Below are 14,574 nucleotides of genomic sequence, written 5' to 3'. Positions count from 1 at the left end.
ATAATAATGATAATGATAATAATAATAATAGTAATTACCTTACTATGAAAATGTCTTTCTCTTTTATTTCTATAGCATATTTTTTTAAAATCTTGAAGCAAAATCCCAGAATAGATAGCAACTTCCCCTCTGTTATAGCTCTATTTCCCTACTGTGTGTTTGTCATACATTTATCACACAAAGTGAATAAATTGTAATGTACAATTTATTAGGAATGAACGAATACTCTAAAAGCTTTTAATTTAGATTTTAAAGAGTGGGTACAAAATAAAAGGCAAAGAAAATCTCCATCCATTCAGTCTTTATATGCCATCTAAATCTTCACAATGAAATGTTATAGGAAATAATTGTAAAAGTATTATTATCCATCACAGACATGATCACCGTATAGCCATAGATATATGATAAATCTAAATAGCTTCTTATTGTCAGAACCATTAGTTACAGTGGCAAGAGTTCAAAAGCAGGCTGACTGTGAAGGTAAGCCAGAATACTCTCCCTTTCTTGGTATTTACAAACTATGGCCAAGAGGACAGGCTATCCCTGGGACAGAAGAAATGATTGATGACTGAGACAGTCACTTATCTCAGTCATACACTGTTTTTCCTAGGCGGAGATGATCACAGCTTTATTTCTTTGGTGTTCTCCTCTTTTCCCTGGAGTAAGAGGGTCCGTCTTCTGGGTCCTGGTAGGAATCTGAGGTTGACTTCCAACAAATAGAATAAAGCCAAAACGATGGGATATCATTTTCCTAAGCAGAATTCAAGTTTTTTTTTTTAAACCCTCATGCCTGTGACTTTGTTTTGCTAGTGCCTTCTCTTGCTGGCTGTGAGGAGGAAGCTGTCTTGTGAGAAAGATCCACATAACAGGGAACCGAAAGCAGCCCGAGGCCAGGAGCCTAACCTAGGAGCCACTGAATTCTGAAGACAACCACATAAATATGAGCTCAGAAGTGGATCTGAACCCCAGAAAGGCCTACTTAGAAAGGGATCCAACCCCTAGATTGTAGCCTGATTGAGAGACCCTGCCCAGTGGAGGACCCCAGTGACAGTGTGCCTGGCTCCTTCACCTCTCGGGACTGAGAGCTCACAACTGCACCCCATTTGAAGTCACTAAGTATAAGGGTAATTTGTTACACAGCATTAGCTCACTGATAAGGGTTTGCTTGGCATTTTTCATGACACTGTTGCATCCTGACTACTTATTGGTTAGTGTAGCCTAATGGACTCAACGTACAAATGGTTATACCGTGAATCATTTTCAGTTAAGACCACATTTTTTAGACTTTGCCAAAACAAGCCTTCCGCCTTGGGGTTGTCAGGCCATTGGAGGATGGAGCTCTTGCAGAGGCGCTGCCGCAGCCTCAGGTACTGAGAATGCTGTAACACAGGCTCGAGCAGAATAAATATGATCACATCCAAGTTCTCGTCCATCAACCTCTGCAAGGCCAAGTAGAAAGCTGTTTTGAAGTTCCAACTTTTGGCATATTTTTTGGTTAGCACAAAGATGGTTTTCTTGCTCTGGTTGATACTCTGCATGAGGTTATCGATGATGGCTAAGCCTGGGTCCCAATCTCTCTCCTCTAAACAAAGGAGGACGTTTTTCTCCTCACTCTCTTCAAGTTGGTAGCGCAGCTCATTGATGACCCAGTCTGTAACAGAAGCATCTTTGGTGTCGTACGAAACATAAGCATCGTAGAAGTTTTGGGAAGTGGAAAGAGACATGTAGCCCCTGATCTTAGCTAAACACATGTGATAGATGAACCAAACATCCCAGTAAAACAAATGGTGAGCCAGGGCAGCCAACATAACCATGACCGTGCTAAAGAATGTGAAGAAAAACAAGACTGCCGCAATGGTATCTGAAACACAAGTTGTGAGTTCGAGAGTCATGATACTCTTCCCTCTTTGATCCCCAGGATTGGCACAAATGACATCCACCAATCTAGGTATGGTGACATTCAGATTTTCATCTATCCACCTTCGAAAATCTCCGATGTCACAGGTACAGTCAAAAGGGTTCCTACCTAGCTCTAACAAAGCTAAGTTGGTGGGGGTCTTGGTTTGCAGCGTGGATTTGTTGATCATCTTAATCAGGTTGAAGCTTAAGTCCAGGTGCATCAGGGAGCTGGCTTCAGCAAAGAAGCCAGCCGGCAGGTGGGAAATTCTGTTCTGCCTCAGTAACAACGTCTGAAGGGAGGGAGTAAAGCTAGATAAGCCATGAGCTACCGAAGAGAGCTCATTTCTACTTAAGTCAAGCAAGCGGAGTTGTGGAAAATGTTGGAGTGATGACCACTCAAAGAAATTTAACCTATTGTTGTTTATATGTAGTTCTCTGAGGTTCTGGGGCAAATTAAGGAAGGCCTCATTGGGGATCCGCTGGAGATTATTGGAAGCTAAGTCCAGACGAATAAGATTTATAAGACATTTAAAAATGGGCCAGTAGCGGGTATCTCCCGCATTCCACAAAAGGTCAAGGCGGTTTCCACTGAAAACTAATTCCTTTAGAGACGTGCTTTTCAATTCATTCTCCTCCGTTAAAGTATAAATGCTGTTGTAGCTCAAGTTTAAAACCTTGAGGTGGGCTAACTTTTGGATGAATCCTAAACGATGCGTGACCCCCGCTATACTGAAATAGTGGGCATTGTGGCTGAGATCCAGAACTTCTAAGTTGTGCAGTTCAGTGAGAGCTTTGTTATCATCAAAGTCCAGCCTATTGTAGGTCAAATCCAAATATTTGACCTGAGGTACAGCTGAAAATTCCGTTCCATGTAAAACCTGACCATTGCCATTGGAGGACAGATTGAGACAGGCGATGTCATGAAACCCTTCAAATTGCTTGTTCCCAATAAAGAAAATACTATTTAAACTTAAATCTAGGGCTTTTCCATAGGTGGTGCATTGGGGCTTTATTAAAGGAGTCGTTTGGTGATAAAAATTCGAATGTGGATCGAACTTGGTATCAGTTGAGCGTGGTTTCAGGCTATGCCTTTGCATTATGCCATTCTGCTGGTCATGTTTGGCCAAAGGTGATATTCTGTTTTCTGACAAGTAAATAATTTTCAGGCTGGGTAAATGTTGGAAAAGGCTAAGATCAATTTGCTTAATAAAGTTGATGCCCAAGTTGATGGTCTTTAAGTGTTGAAGACCCCGAAGGGGCTCGAAATGTTCCTGTTTCAGCTCTTGGAACACATACCCTCTCAAATGTAATGCTTTCAGAGAATGAAGCCAAGAGAAGTTGGAGGAAATATTAATTTCTTGTGGATATTCTGTCTGCTTGTAGTTAAAAGACAAATCAAGTATTTCTAAGAAGGGCAGTTTTGTTAAAAATGCCCCAGAGGCGATTTCATCTACTAAAAAGTTGAATTCAAGATGCAACTCTTTCAGATAAGGCATGTTGTCAAACCAACTGGAGGGAACCTTGTGCAGGGACGTGCTCGAGAGGTTTAGATAGCGAAGTTGGGTCAGATCTCGAAAAGCATGAGGATGGATCTGAAGGGAAGCATTATTCGCACAAGGGGTGCAGGGAAACGGCGCATTGAAACACCTTGGACAGTTCCCACTTAAATCTAACAGTTTTAAATTCCTCAACCCCATGAAGTTATCTCGATGGATGGTTTTGATCTTCGTGTTACTCAAAAAGAGTTTCGTTAGGGAACTGGGGAGTTTGGGTGGCACATGAATAAGAGTATTGAAAGATAGTGACAGCACCTTCAAGTTTGTCAGGTCTTCAAATGTCCCATTTTCCACATCAAATGTTTCATTACAAACAAAATAGCAGTTCCAGCCCAAATAGAGACTTTCCAAGTTCCTAAGACCCACAGTGTCATTTTTTGTTATTGAAATTATATTATTTTGAATGAGACTGAGTTCTCTCAAAGACTCAGGCAAGTCAGCAGGGATTTTGTCTAACTGGTTGTCTTCAAGCAGTAACTCTCTCAAGTTTCTTAGGTGATGGAAGGTGCCATCTGTAATATTCATGCCATTTTTATTCATCCAGGGATTTTCGTTCTGGTGCTGCTGATTGGCATTATGGTTAAGATTAATTTTAGTGAGATTGTGTAGCCCTTGAAACGACTCATTCGTTATGCGTGTGATAAGATTCTCAGAGAGGTCTAGTTCCGTCACGTATTTGCTCACTGTTTGAGGAACTTCTTGTAGGTGACGATTGTTGCATTCTGCAATCACAGAAACATTTTGCCTTTTCTCATCACAAGGATAGCTTCTAGAAGGATTTGTTTCATTGGAGAATTCACAGGAACCAGAAATAAGCAGGGCTAGGCAGGTCAGGATTGACAACGGAAAGGACATTTTGTCCTGAGGAAAATCAAAAGTGCAAAACACAATGTTAGAGTAGTAGTATTTGCCGGGCTTTCCATTGTGTTGTTAACAGGACTTCACAATATTTGAATGAACTTTCAACTGTGAATTCTCTTAACAGTTAAAGAAATGGTATCAAATTAAATTCAAACCAATTTTACTTAAAAAAAATTCTGCTCAGCTTCAGGGTGTTAAAAGAAGACAAAGGCTCAAGTGGTAGAGCGCTAGCCTTGAGCTGAAGAGCTGAGGGACAGCGCCCAGGCCCAGAGTTCAAGCCCTATGACCAACAACAATAAAAAAAGAGGACAAAGAAGCTGAATTTACAATGATGCCAGGTTTTTGCAAGAGTGTCAATGAGCAGGCCTCACTGTCATATAGAATCTAATACTGGATTATGAGTATAGGCCATACTAAGACTATGACATAGCACCCTTGTGTATTAATAGCACCAACCCATTGGCCTGATTCTTAAATCCAGCTTCTATTATGGATCCACCTAAGAAAAGCTTGTCTCTTATTGGTATTTCCCACAATTTTCAATACTTCAGGGGTAATGATACACATCAAGTTCTCCTCTTTCCTTACATAACCATAATGTTTGTGGAATGACAACTACTTTCTGTTGCCTCTAGTACACACATTGGTATTAATTAGCATTGATAGTTATTTGTTTGCTAATTCTGACACTTCTCTAAGGACATCATGTGCTTTTGTACATCTTCAGTGTGATTACTTTAAAGAATATATAAAGGGCTAAGTGGTTAAATATACATTACATTGGTAAGCATACCACATAGTAATCAAAAAATTAATGTCATTAGTATGGTCAAAGATTTGTAGTTACAGGACTTTGTTCAAAAATCTTATTTCCCTGAACAGGAAGATTCACTAAAGTAAATCAGATTTTTACTAAAGCCCAAGTCATGTCTTTATTGTGACTTAAACCAGAAAAGTACCAGTTTTAAAAAGTCTCATCCAATTTAGGTTTGGTGAACTAATACTTTTATGGAATATTAGAAAAGATTTCAATGTATATGTTGATTATGTTAAGAATCAGTAATTATTGCCCATGGTAACAACCAAGGCAAAGCTAGCACCTTGTGAGATAAAAATCAAAATGGAGCCAAGTGCCCACTGCTCATGCCTATAACATTAACTACTCAGGAGACTGAGATCTGAGGATCAAGGTTTAAAGCCAGCCCAGGCAGGAAGTCTTTGAGACTATTACCTCCAATTGACTACCAAAAAGTTAGAAATGGAGCTGTGATTCAAGTAGTAGAGTGCTACCCTCGAGCTAAAAAGCACAGGGACAGTACCCAGACTCCCAATTCAAGCTCTAGGACAGATATGCACACACATAAAAATCGAAGTGGAGCAGAACACTTAGACCTTTTCAGTTGTCTACAGTTCTTTCCAAATAGAGCAGTATTGATGTGCTTCTGCTTATTATTTACCTTGTACTAAAAGAGGACCTTGCTTTACTTGGTGTGGTAGGCAGAATTTTGAGATGGCTCCCATGAACACTGCCTGAATCACTCCTGTCATTAGGTTACATTGTATGGGAATGGAAAATGGTGTGGTGAGCTTGAGCTAATCATGGAACCCTTAAAAGATCAAGATTTCCTCTGGCTAGTGGTAGAAGAAAAGTCAGATTGGAGGCCCAAGAAGATTGAATGCCCTGTGCTGACTGCGAGATGATGGGGGCCATGGCAGGATTGTAGGCAGTTTTTAATGTTGAGAGTGACTCTGTTGACAGTTTGTCAGGAAATGGAAAGAGGAACTGCAGTGCTATGATCACTGCAAAAAACTAAATCAGGGCCGAGAGTGTGGCTTAGTGGTAGAGTGTTTGCCTAACATGCAGGAAGTCCTGGTTTGATTCCTCAGTACCACATATACAGAAAAAGCCAGAAGTGGCACTGTGGCTCAGGTGGTAGAGTGCTAGCCTTGAGCAAAAGAAGCTAAGGACAGTGCCCAGGCCCTGAGTTCAAGCCCCAGGGCTGGCAAAAAAAAGGACGCTAAATCAACCATTGATCTGAGGGAAATGACAAATTTTTATCCAGAGCCCCATAGCTTAATGACAACTCAATTTGGCCAATAAGCTGATTTCAGCCTTATGAGACATGGTGAGTCTGTCAGATTGTAACTTGTGAAAAACTAAGTTATAAATTGCTCTTGTTTGAAGTTTCTAAGTTTGAGGGTTATTTTTTACACAGCAATAGGAAACTAGTATACTCAGGAAATGCATTTATAAGTGACATTGTCTTGAAAATATTCAGCTTTGCAGAGGCAGGCATGGGTTGCCAGGCTCATTTCCCCTTCGCTGAGATACAAGCATACCAGAGGACATATTCAGGAAGGCAAGGACATGTTAGGTTCACCTGGGGGCCTCAGCAGATCTAAGCCAGTATGAATCTAAAAGCAATCTTAATATTGATAGTTGTTCATTATTATGATTATCTTTTTTGTGTCTTGGTCCTGGAACTTGAACTTAGGGCCTCTCACTCTGGCTTAGCTTTTCCTCTCAAGGTTGGTACTGTATGACTTGAATCACACCTCTACTTTTTAGCCTTTTACTGGTTAGCTTCAGAAAAGAGTCTCATAGACTTGTCTACCTGGGCTGGCTTCGAATTGTGATTTTCAGATCTCAGCCTTGTGAGTAGCTAGGATGACTGGTGTGAGCCACCCAACTAACTTCTACATTAAAAAGTCACATGCCAATTCTTCCATGTAGCCTTGGAGTTCACTTGATTATACTTACAACTGAATCAATGTGCAGTCCTCTGATATATGACCTATATGTAGTGGCTAGAGAAGTAAAATATGTCCCAAAGAAATAAACAGGTCTGCAGGGATTAGGACAGTAAGTAGGAGGGAATGAGTGAAGATGAGGTTAAGAGGCTCAGGATCTCTTGTCAACACATTCCATGTACATGTCCCAGTCACCATATTATAAGCGCATTGTGAGGAATATGGTGAACTAAGGGACTTAAGACAGAATGAATGACTGGGCACTGGTGGCTCATACCTGTAATCTTAGCTGCTCAAGAGGATGAGATGTGAGGATTGTAATTAGAAGTCAGCACAAGCAGAAAAGTCCATGGGATTCTTTATCTCCAAGTATCCAGCCAACAGCAAGAAGTGGAGATGTGGCCAGATTTCCAGGCTCTAAGTAGAACATTCTAGAATAGATGAGGCATCTTCATGTAGATACTTCAGGGAGTCCACAAGGCAGGGGCCATCTTGTGTAAATTCAAATTAAGGTCTTCACATGTAACAATGAACACAACTACTTTATCCAGAGTAGAGCAATTGAGGAGAAATACCTCTAGAGGTCACTAGAGACCAGTAGAGGAGCCTTTGAGAGCCAAGTTCTTTCAGGATCAAAATGGCTTCTCAGAGAATCTCAAGGAACTTATGTGTAAAATGTACAGGTTTGAAAATGAAAAGAATATTCCCAAGGATATTTCTGAATGAAAAGCGTTAGGTTCCCAATGTCCACCTCCCCATAAAGTTCTTCTGTAAGAATGGGAATTGACAAATTCCAAATAACTTGAATTTGCAAAGTTCTTGAATAAGAACAGTGAAAAATGAGGAGTAATTGGACAACAAAGAAGTTGAAGAGAAATTGTGAATCATTCAAGCCTCTGTATTCTACCCAGGACCTTACAGAGTGAGAGGATTGCTGATGCTTATTTCCCTGGATGCCCAGATGAAGGTGTCTCTGTCTCTGCTTCTCTCTCTCCCTCCCTCCCTCTCTCTCTCTCTCTCTCTCCCCCTCTCCCCCTCCCCCCATCTCCCCCTCTCTCCCCCTCTCTCCCTCCCCCCATCCCCCCCTCTCTCCCCCTCTCCCCCTCCCCCCCAACCCCTCTCTCTCTCTTCCTCCCTCCCTCCCTCCCTTTCCTTCTCCCTCTCCCTCTTCTTCCTCCCTTCCTTCCTCCCTCCCTCCTGGGGATGGAACCCAGGGCCAATATGTGTGAGCAAGCACTGTCCTTCTGAGACACAAATTTATTCTGTCATGTTAATTTTTTAAAAATCTAGGCTGGCAAAGTTGAAATGGCAGCTATGCTATGCAAATAGGGACAAAGTGCAATTATGCAAACAAAATAGACTGTTGGAGACAGGGAGATGGAGAGGGAAGAAGAGGGAAAAGGAGAGAGGGAGGGAATGAGGGGGAGAGATTCCTGTGGATTACATATGACAGTTGAATATTTCCATGAAAGCAACAGTAAAGAAATAAAACCCGACCATGACAAAGGAAGGATAAGGAGACAAAACAGCAGAATCAGAGTAAGTGGCATATGTTAAACCCAGAGGAGAGTCAGTTTACCACACAACTCTGGAAATGTGCAGCAGCTTCAGGTGGCAGACTGTGTGTGTGTATGTGTATGTGTACGTGTGTACATGGCACACTCTTGCAGCTGGACAGTAGATAATCTGAGAGTTTGCATGAGAAATTAACCCCTCCATCCTCCCTCCTGCCCCATTCCTAAAACTTACTCTCTTGAAAGGTAAAATCCAGGAGCCTTAGGTACAGGTGGAGGCCAAGGTAAACTGCCAGAGAGAAAAACCTGTGAGTTAAGAATGGTCCATATGTGGAGAACTCTAGGAAGTAAGGCATATGCCTGGTTTTGAACACATTTGATCCATATTTAAAACAGAGACTGGACAGACACACCATATGCAAGACACTGAATCATTTGGCTCTCCCACAGCCTGGCTATGATATCATAGACTGCTATTTATTGAAATACCTAGTCTGTAGGTTGTATTTTCCTGTTTTGGCTTTCTGTTTCTGTGTTGTTGTTTTGAAATAGGGTATAGCTACAGAACACAGACCAGTCTGGAACTCACTCTGTAGCCCTGGCTTACATCAAAGTTGTCATCCTCTTGTCTCAGCCTCCCAAATGCTGGGATTATAGATGTACACCATCATGCCCAGCCAAATCTGTTCCTTAATTCCAACATTAAAGTTATTTATCTTGGTCTGTAGGAGTGGCTTGCAGAGCACCTGCCTAACAAGCATGAATCCCTGAACCTAAATGCCAGTCCCTCTAGAAAATCACAATTATTTCGCTTCATCACTGACCTTCTTGCTTTCTTTCCCTTCAATTTTGCACCTAAAGCAAATGCTTTGACCCCCCCCCCCCTTGATCCTGGCCTTATCTCATAGAAAGGATTTCCAGATTGCATTAGGAACACCCTAACCAACAAATTGACCCATGCCCTTCATTCCATGGGTGAGACCCGCCAGGCAGGAAATCTGTCTATGAAGCTGGAACCTCTAGGTAGACCTGCAATATGTGGCTGTTACAAAACAGCCAGCAAAAGGTATCTCAGGGATTCCTGCAACATGTAAAGAAGAGATGACACGAAGGGGAAAAGCAAACAAGCAGAGAGCCATTGGTAGATTTCACCTTTCCAAGACAGTGACTGATGGTAGTTTCTTTTTTAATTCTAGTTGACTTAGACTTCAAGTTTTTCCTCTGCAATTCTGAACTCCTAAACAGTCTGAGTACCCAAAGGTATATTTATTTATTTGTTTGTTTATTTATTTATTGTTGGCGTGGGGCTTGAACTCTGGGCCTGGGTGCTGTCCCTCAGCTCTTTAGCTCAAGCTGAGAGCTCTACCACTTGAGCCACATATATGGTGCCACTTCCAGTTTTCTGGTGGTTTACTGGATATAAAAGACTCACAGACTTTCCTGCCCAAGCTGGCTTTGAACTGTGATCCTCAGATCTCAGCCTCCTGAGTAACTAGGATAGCCAGGTGAGCCTGCAGTGTACCCTTCCGAATCAAAAATGCAGGTGGACTAGGAGCCACCCAGAAGCCCCTTTGAAATTATACCATATTTTTATTTTTTCCCATCTCCTCCTAGGCTATAGGCAGTTATTTTGCAAAAATGACTAATTCCTTCCTTCCTTCCTCTTCAAGGCTTACTTCAAGATGAGCTGGATTGCAAGGCAATAGAATAAGTTTGAGGTCAGGCAGGCTGCATAGCTAGATCCTGTCTCAAAATTACCAGGGCTGGGGGATGGAGCATCGTGGTAGAGCACTGGCTGAGCATGTGCATGATCCTGGGTTCCATTGCCAGCACTGAAACCAATGCATGCTGGATTTCCTTTGGACAAGGTCTGATTTGCTTCAGACTATCTCCCTAGCTGCACGCTTCTCTGGCATTGGTCCTGCTGATCCTCTAACTCTAAAGTGTCCAGAAAACTTATTGTCAGATGCAATGAATCTCCTTAAGTGATTACTTAGCTGTTTTTGCACCAAGATTCAAGTAAAATGGAATTTTTGCCAGCCTGAAATTATTTCTAATTTTTAATAAGTTCCAAATCATTTGCAATTGACTGTCTTGACCATGGATTCATTCTAACAGCAAATTAATTGAAGAATAGTTATACAGATAAGATTTGCCATCTTAGGTGAGATTTACAACTAATAGGGGATACTTTCAATTTTTCCATCTCAAATTTGAAGAGTCCACAAACAGATTTGGAAGACAAAAGAAAACAGGACATTAAGATGCACCTTCTCATGCAAGAGATGGATCTCAGTTTTAAATCCATAGAAATATGAAAAAAAATGCCATTTGAATTGGGGAATGTTCTAACGTGCACTTGTTGAGTGCTTTACTGTGAAGTAAACACAAGGTCAAGTATAACTCTTTAATTGGCTCATTTAATCCTCTAAAAGTCACTAGCTCTGACTTTCCAGATGTGGAACCTAAGGTTCCCAAGGTCACTCAAATAGGTGCAGAGCTGAAAATGAGCCTGTGTGGCTCATGAATTAGGGGCATTGGGACAAGGAGCTCATTGGCAATGATGTGGCTTCTTTGATAAGCAGAGACATCACAGCATATCTCAAACCAACATGCTTCAGTTGTCAGAGCCAGAGTTTCTACTTTGCCTTTCTGCACTGATCAGGCTACCACAGAACACTTCCACATTTTCTGACATTCTGTACAATAGTAAAAAAGCTACTGAGTTGAGATTGAACTAGCAATTCTTTGTAAGTATCTGAAAAGTCAGCACAGCCATATTTTCTAGTGTGTGTCTGTCCAAAAGCCCTAGGTTCTGCATCTGAATGGACCATGGCTTTATAGTGCTGACGAGTTAATAGCTAATTGCTTAAAAATAACAAATCCTCCAAAATAACTCATTTGAACTTAAAGGACATTCCTTTAGAATGATGATCTCTTCGGTAGATGCTGCTACTAACCAAGTGTTATGGTCTCCTTCCTTAGGAGACCCAATGAGACACTCTGTAAGTCTAGGGCTTCCTATTGTTTTATGATTATTACATGAAGGATAAGAAGCAGCAGCGGGAGGAGAATGAACCCTATCAAGTGTCTTCACCTTAGTCCACAGCCTCAGCCTGTCAGACAAACAAACCTAGAACTTTTAGAAAGAAAGTTTTTGTTTCTTGTTATCTAGTACTGCTGGGGAATGAACACAACACCTTAAGAATACTAATCAAGCACTCTACCATGATGCTACATGCCAAGCCCATGGTCTTCTTCTTTGGTTTCATTTTTGTTGTTGCTGTTATACTTTGAGATAGGGTCTTGTTATATAGCCCAATGGGGTCTCAAAATCATGTTTTCTTGCCTTAGCTCCTTGAAACTGTATAGATTACAGGTGACTGTTACCATGCCTACTCCTAACTGGAGCTTCTATTTTGCTTTCTGAAATCAATCCAAAGATGGCTAATAAACAAGCTTCAGAGTCTTCTCCTCTACTTCCACAACAAAAGTTGATTCTGATGAAGGAAAGGGACAAAAAGCTTCATGTGTCCCTCAGAGAAATGATTCCTAACTTTGGCTGTACATTGAAGACAGTTGGAAATTTAAGTTACAAATGTCCAGATCATCTCCTCCATGGAGATTTTGGTGTTTGTGTCCTTTGGGACTCAACCTGGGTGGAAAGACTTTTTCAAGTTCTTGTGACTACTCTGTAGCCAGTAGATCTTGACCTCAATCTGCCACCAGTGGGAGCAAAGTAGGCATTTTTAAGCTTCATTTGATTCTATAATTGTTCTATATTCTATTTCTTATGATTGACTATTATTGGCTATCATAGCAATCTCTCAAATAGAAATTGGACAACAGTAACTGCAATTTCAGATGTGCCACTAGCCTGACTGCCCAGTCCCCTGTGGACTACCGTGATTTTTTTTGTTTAAAGCATCATACAATTTTAGTGCAGAATTAATTGATCTTCAGGATTCATAATGGACATTAAGAGCAAAAACTTCAAAAAGTTAAATATGCATGAAATTCTTATCAAAAAGCTTTATAAGGACTTCGGTAAACACTAAACATCTAAGGAAATTCTCGTAAAAATCAGTCTTTTTCAAAATGCTCTTAAACATTATTGAATTTTCTAGAAAAAAAATCTATTATTTAAAAAGTGTTGTGCCAGGTCCTGGTGGCTCATGCTTATAATCCTAGCTACTCAGAAGACTGAGATCTGAAGATTGTAGTTCGAACTAGCACAGGCAGGAAAGTCCATGAGACTCTTAACTCCAATTAACCACCAGAAAACTGGAAGTGGCACTGTGGCTCAAAGGGTATTATGCTAGCCTTGAGCAGAAAGAGCTCAGGGACAGTGCCTAAGCCCCAAGTTCAAGCCCCACCATTGACCAAAAATAAAAAAGTAGTAATGTTTGTTTTTCAATCTGATAGTTTTGGCAATAGTAAAACAGACTACTTGCTAGGTCTAGTCATTGTAGAACATTAATTACAGAAGTAGTAGCATGTTCTTTAAAATTCTAAGGAGAAAATAACAATTTATATTGAAATTTAAGCTTTCAGTAGCTCTGGTAGGCTTGGTCTTTACTAAGTAGTTATATTAAAGTTAGACTAAAGTTAGACTAAAGGGAGAGAATTTGTCCTTTTACATTGAAATAGCCAAGTAAAAGCTTTTGTCTGCCCCTTAACATCAAATGCTGTTGTTCTTTTTAAAGTTTTGCCAAGGTGCCCATGGCTCATGCCTGTAATCCTAGCTACTTAGAAAGCTGAGATCTGAAGATCACAGTTCAAAGCCAGCCCAAGCAGGAAAGTCTGTGATTCTTATCTCCAATAAATCATCCAAAAAGCCAGAAGTGCCACTGTGGCTCAAGTGGTAAAGCACTAGTCTTGAACAACAGAAGCTCAAGGAAAGGGCACAGTCCCAAAGTTCAAGCCCCAGGACCATCAAAAATCATTCAGTCAATCAATAAAAATTTTTCTGGAAGAGAATACTGCCTCTGACAGGGTCAGTATCTTGCATTTTCCCTATTTTTCCTGTTCTAAATGAAAAGAAAATTTTCTTCGAGTTTCAGAATTTGCTCTCTATGCTAGCATCCACCCAAATTGAAACATAGCATGCCTCTTTGTCTTGTTTGGATCTTTAACATTCTTCGACTTGTTTTTACCTTTTATGACTTCCTTTGTTCAAACCTGTGGCCCCAATCCACATTTCTGGGCCAGAAATCTTCTTTTGTTGAAAAGCTTTGCTATGAGAACAGGTATAGCTTACCAGTTCTCAGCTGAGGTCCCATCCAACTTCTCATTCCCCCACCAGAAGCAGTGCCAAACGGTCCCCTCTTCTCAGGATATGTGTAGAGAAGACTAGCTGGTGAACTTCCTGAAATAGATCTTGTTACCATCAGCGGAACCTCGCCCAGATTTTGCAGAAGTTTAAGAAGGAAGGAACTTGTGACTTCTTAACTGTTGCCAAATCATTTATTGACTATGCTTTAAAATTTTGAAACTAAAATTGGGGAAAGAGCCAAGTATAAAATGATTTACACAGAGCCCAAATGTAATATATTTTTTGTGAGTAGGTATGTGTATGTGTGCATGGTGTGTGTGTGTGTGTGTGTGTGTGTGTGTGTGTGTGTGTGTATGGTGGGGAGTATGTGTTCCTACAATTAGTTTTAGAAAGCTCAATGGGACAGGGAGTGGGAGAAAACGAGAACAAAATTCATTTTTGTAACAGTATTTTAAGTTTATTCTTTTGGAAAAAAAATCGTTATGATAGACTTGTAAGGAATTTAGTGTTAGGTAAATGAAAAGGGTAGGTTTAATTAGGTAGCCCAATAAAGAGAACACCACGTGGTATTCAGGCAGGAATGTATTACCGAACTGTGGCCCCATTTGTGTATGGCGGAGAACCACATGGCATGGCAGAAGGGCAAGCTGAGGTCCTACCAGGGTTTAAGTAGGGAAGAGGCGGGGAGAAGGTGAGGGAAGGTGTGGCACCGGATATG

General features: G+C 40.9%; 1 protein-coding gene across 5 annotated transcripts; it reads right to left on the bottom strand.

Annotated features, from left to right (window-relative positions):
- Positions 1-221: 221 nt before the first annotated feature.
- On the bottom strand, positions 222-13,974 carry Tlr8 (toll like receptor 8). 5 transcript variants are annotated; one of them, XM_042680467.1, is made up of 3 exons: positions 13,842-13,940; positions 8,817-8,870; positions 222-4,316 (listed from the first exon to the last, which is right to left on the bottom strand). In XM_042680467.1, exon 3 carries the CDS (start codon positions 4,308-4,310, stop codon positions 1,209-1,211), a length of 3,102 nt encoding a protein of 1,033 aa, XP_042536401.1. In that variant the 5' UTR covers positions 4,311-4,316; positions 8,817-8,870; positions 13,842-13,940; the 3' UTR covers positions 222-1,208. The 5 variants fall into 5 exon arrangements, 4 of the variants coding, with proteins under 4 accessions (XP_042536401.1, XP_042536400.1, XP_042536402.1 ...); XR_006147585.1 differs by lacking the exon at positions 222-4,316 and adding an exon at positions 7,406-7,498 and having other exon boundaries at positions 13,842-13,974; XM_042680466.1 differs by lacking the exon at positions 8,817-8,870 and having other exon boundaries at positions 13,842-13,934.
- Between the last annotated feature and the right edge of the window lie 600 nt (positions 13,975-14,574).

The sequence above is a fragment of the Dipodomys spectabilis genome, unplaced genomic scaffold (genome assembly GCF_019054845.1).
Source record: "Dipodomys spectabilis isolate Male_0828 unplaced genomic scaffold, ASM1905484v1 ptg000061l, whole genome shotgun sequence".
Taxonomy (NCBI): domain Eukaryota; kingdom Metazoa; phylum Chordata; class Mammalia; order Rodentia; family Heteromyidae; genus Dipodomys; species Dipodomys spectabilis.
Note: the sequence above shows the minus strand (reverse complement) of the source record. Positions and strands in the feature narration are given on the sequence as shown.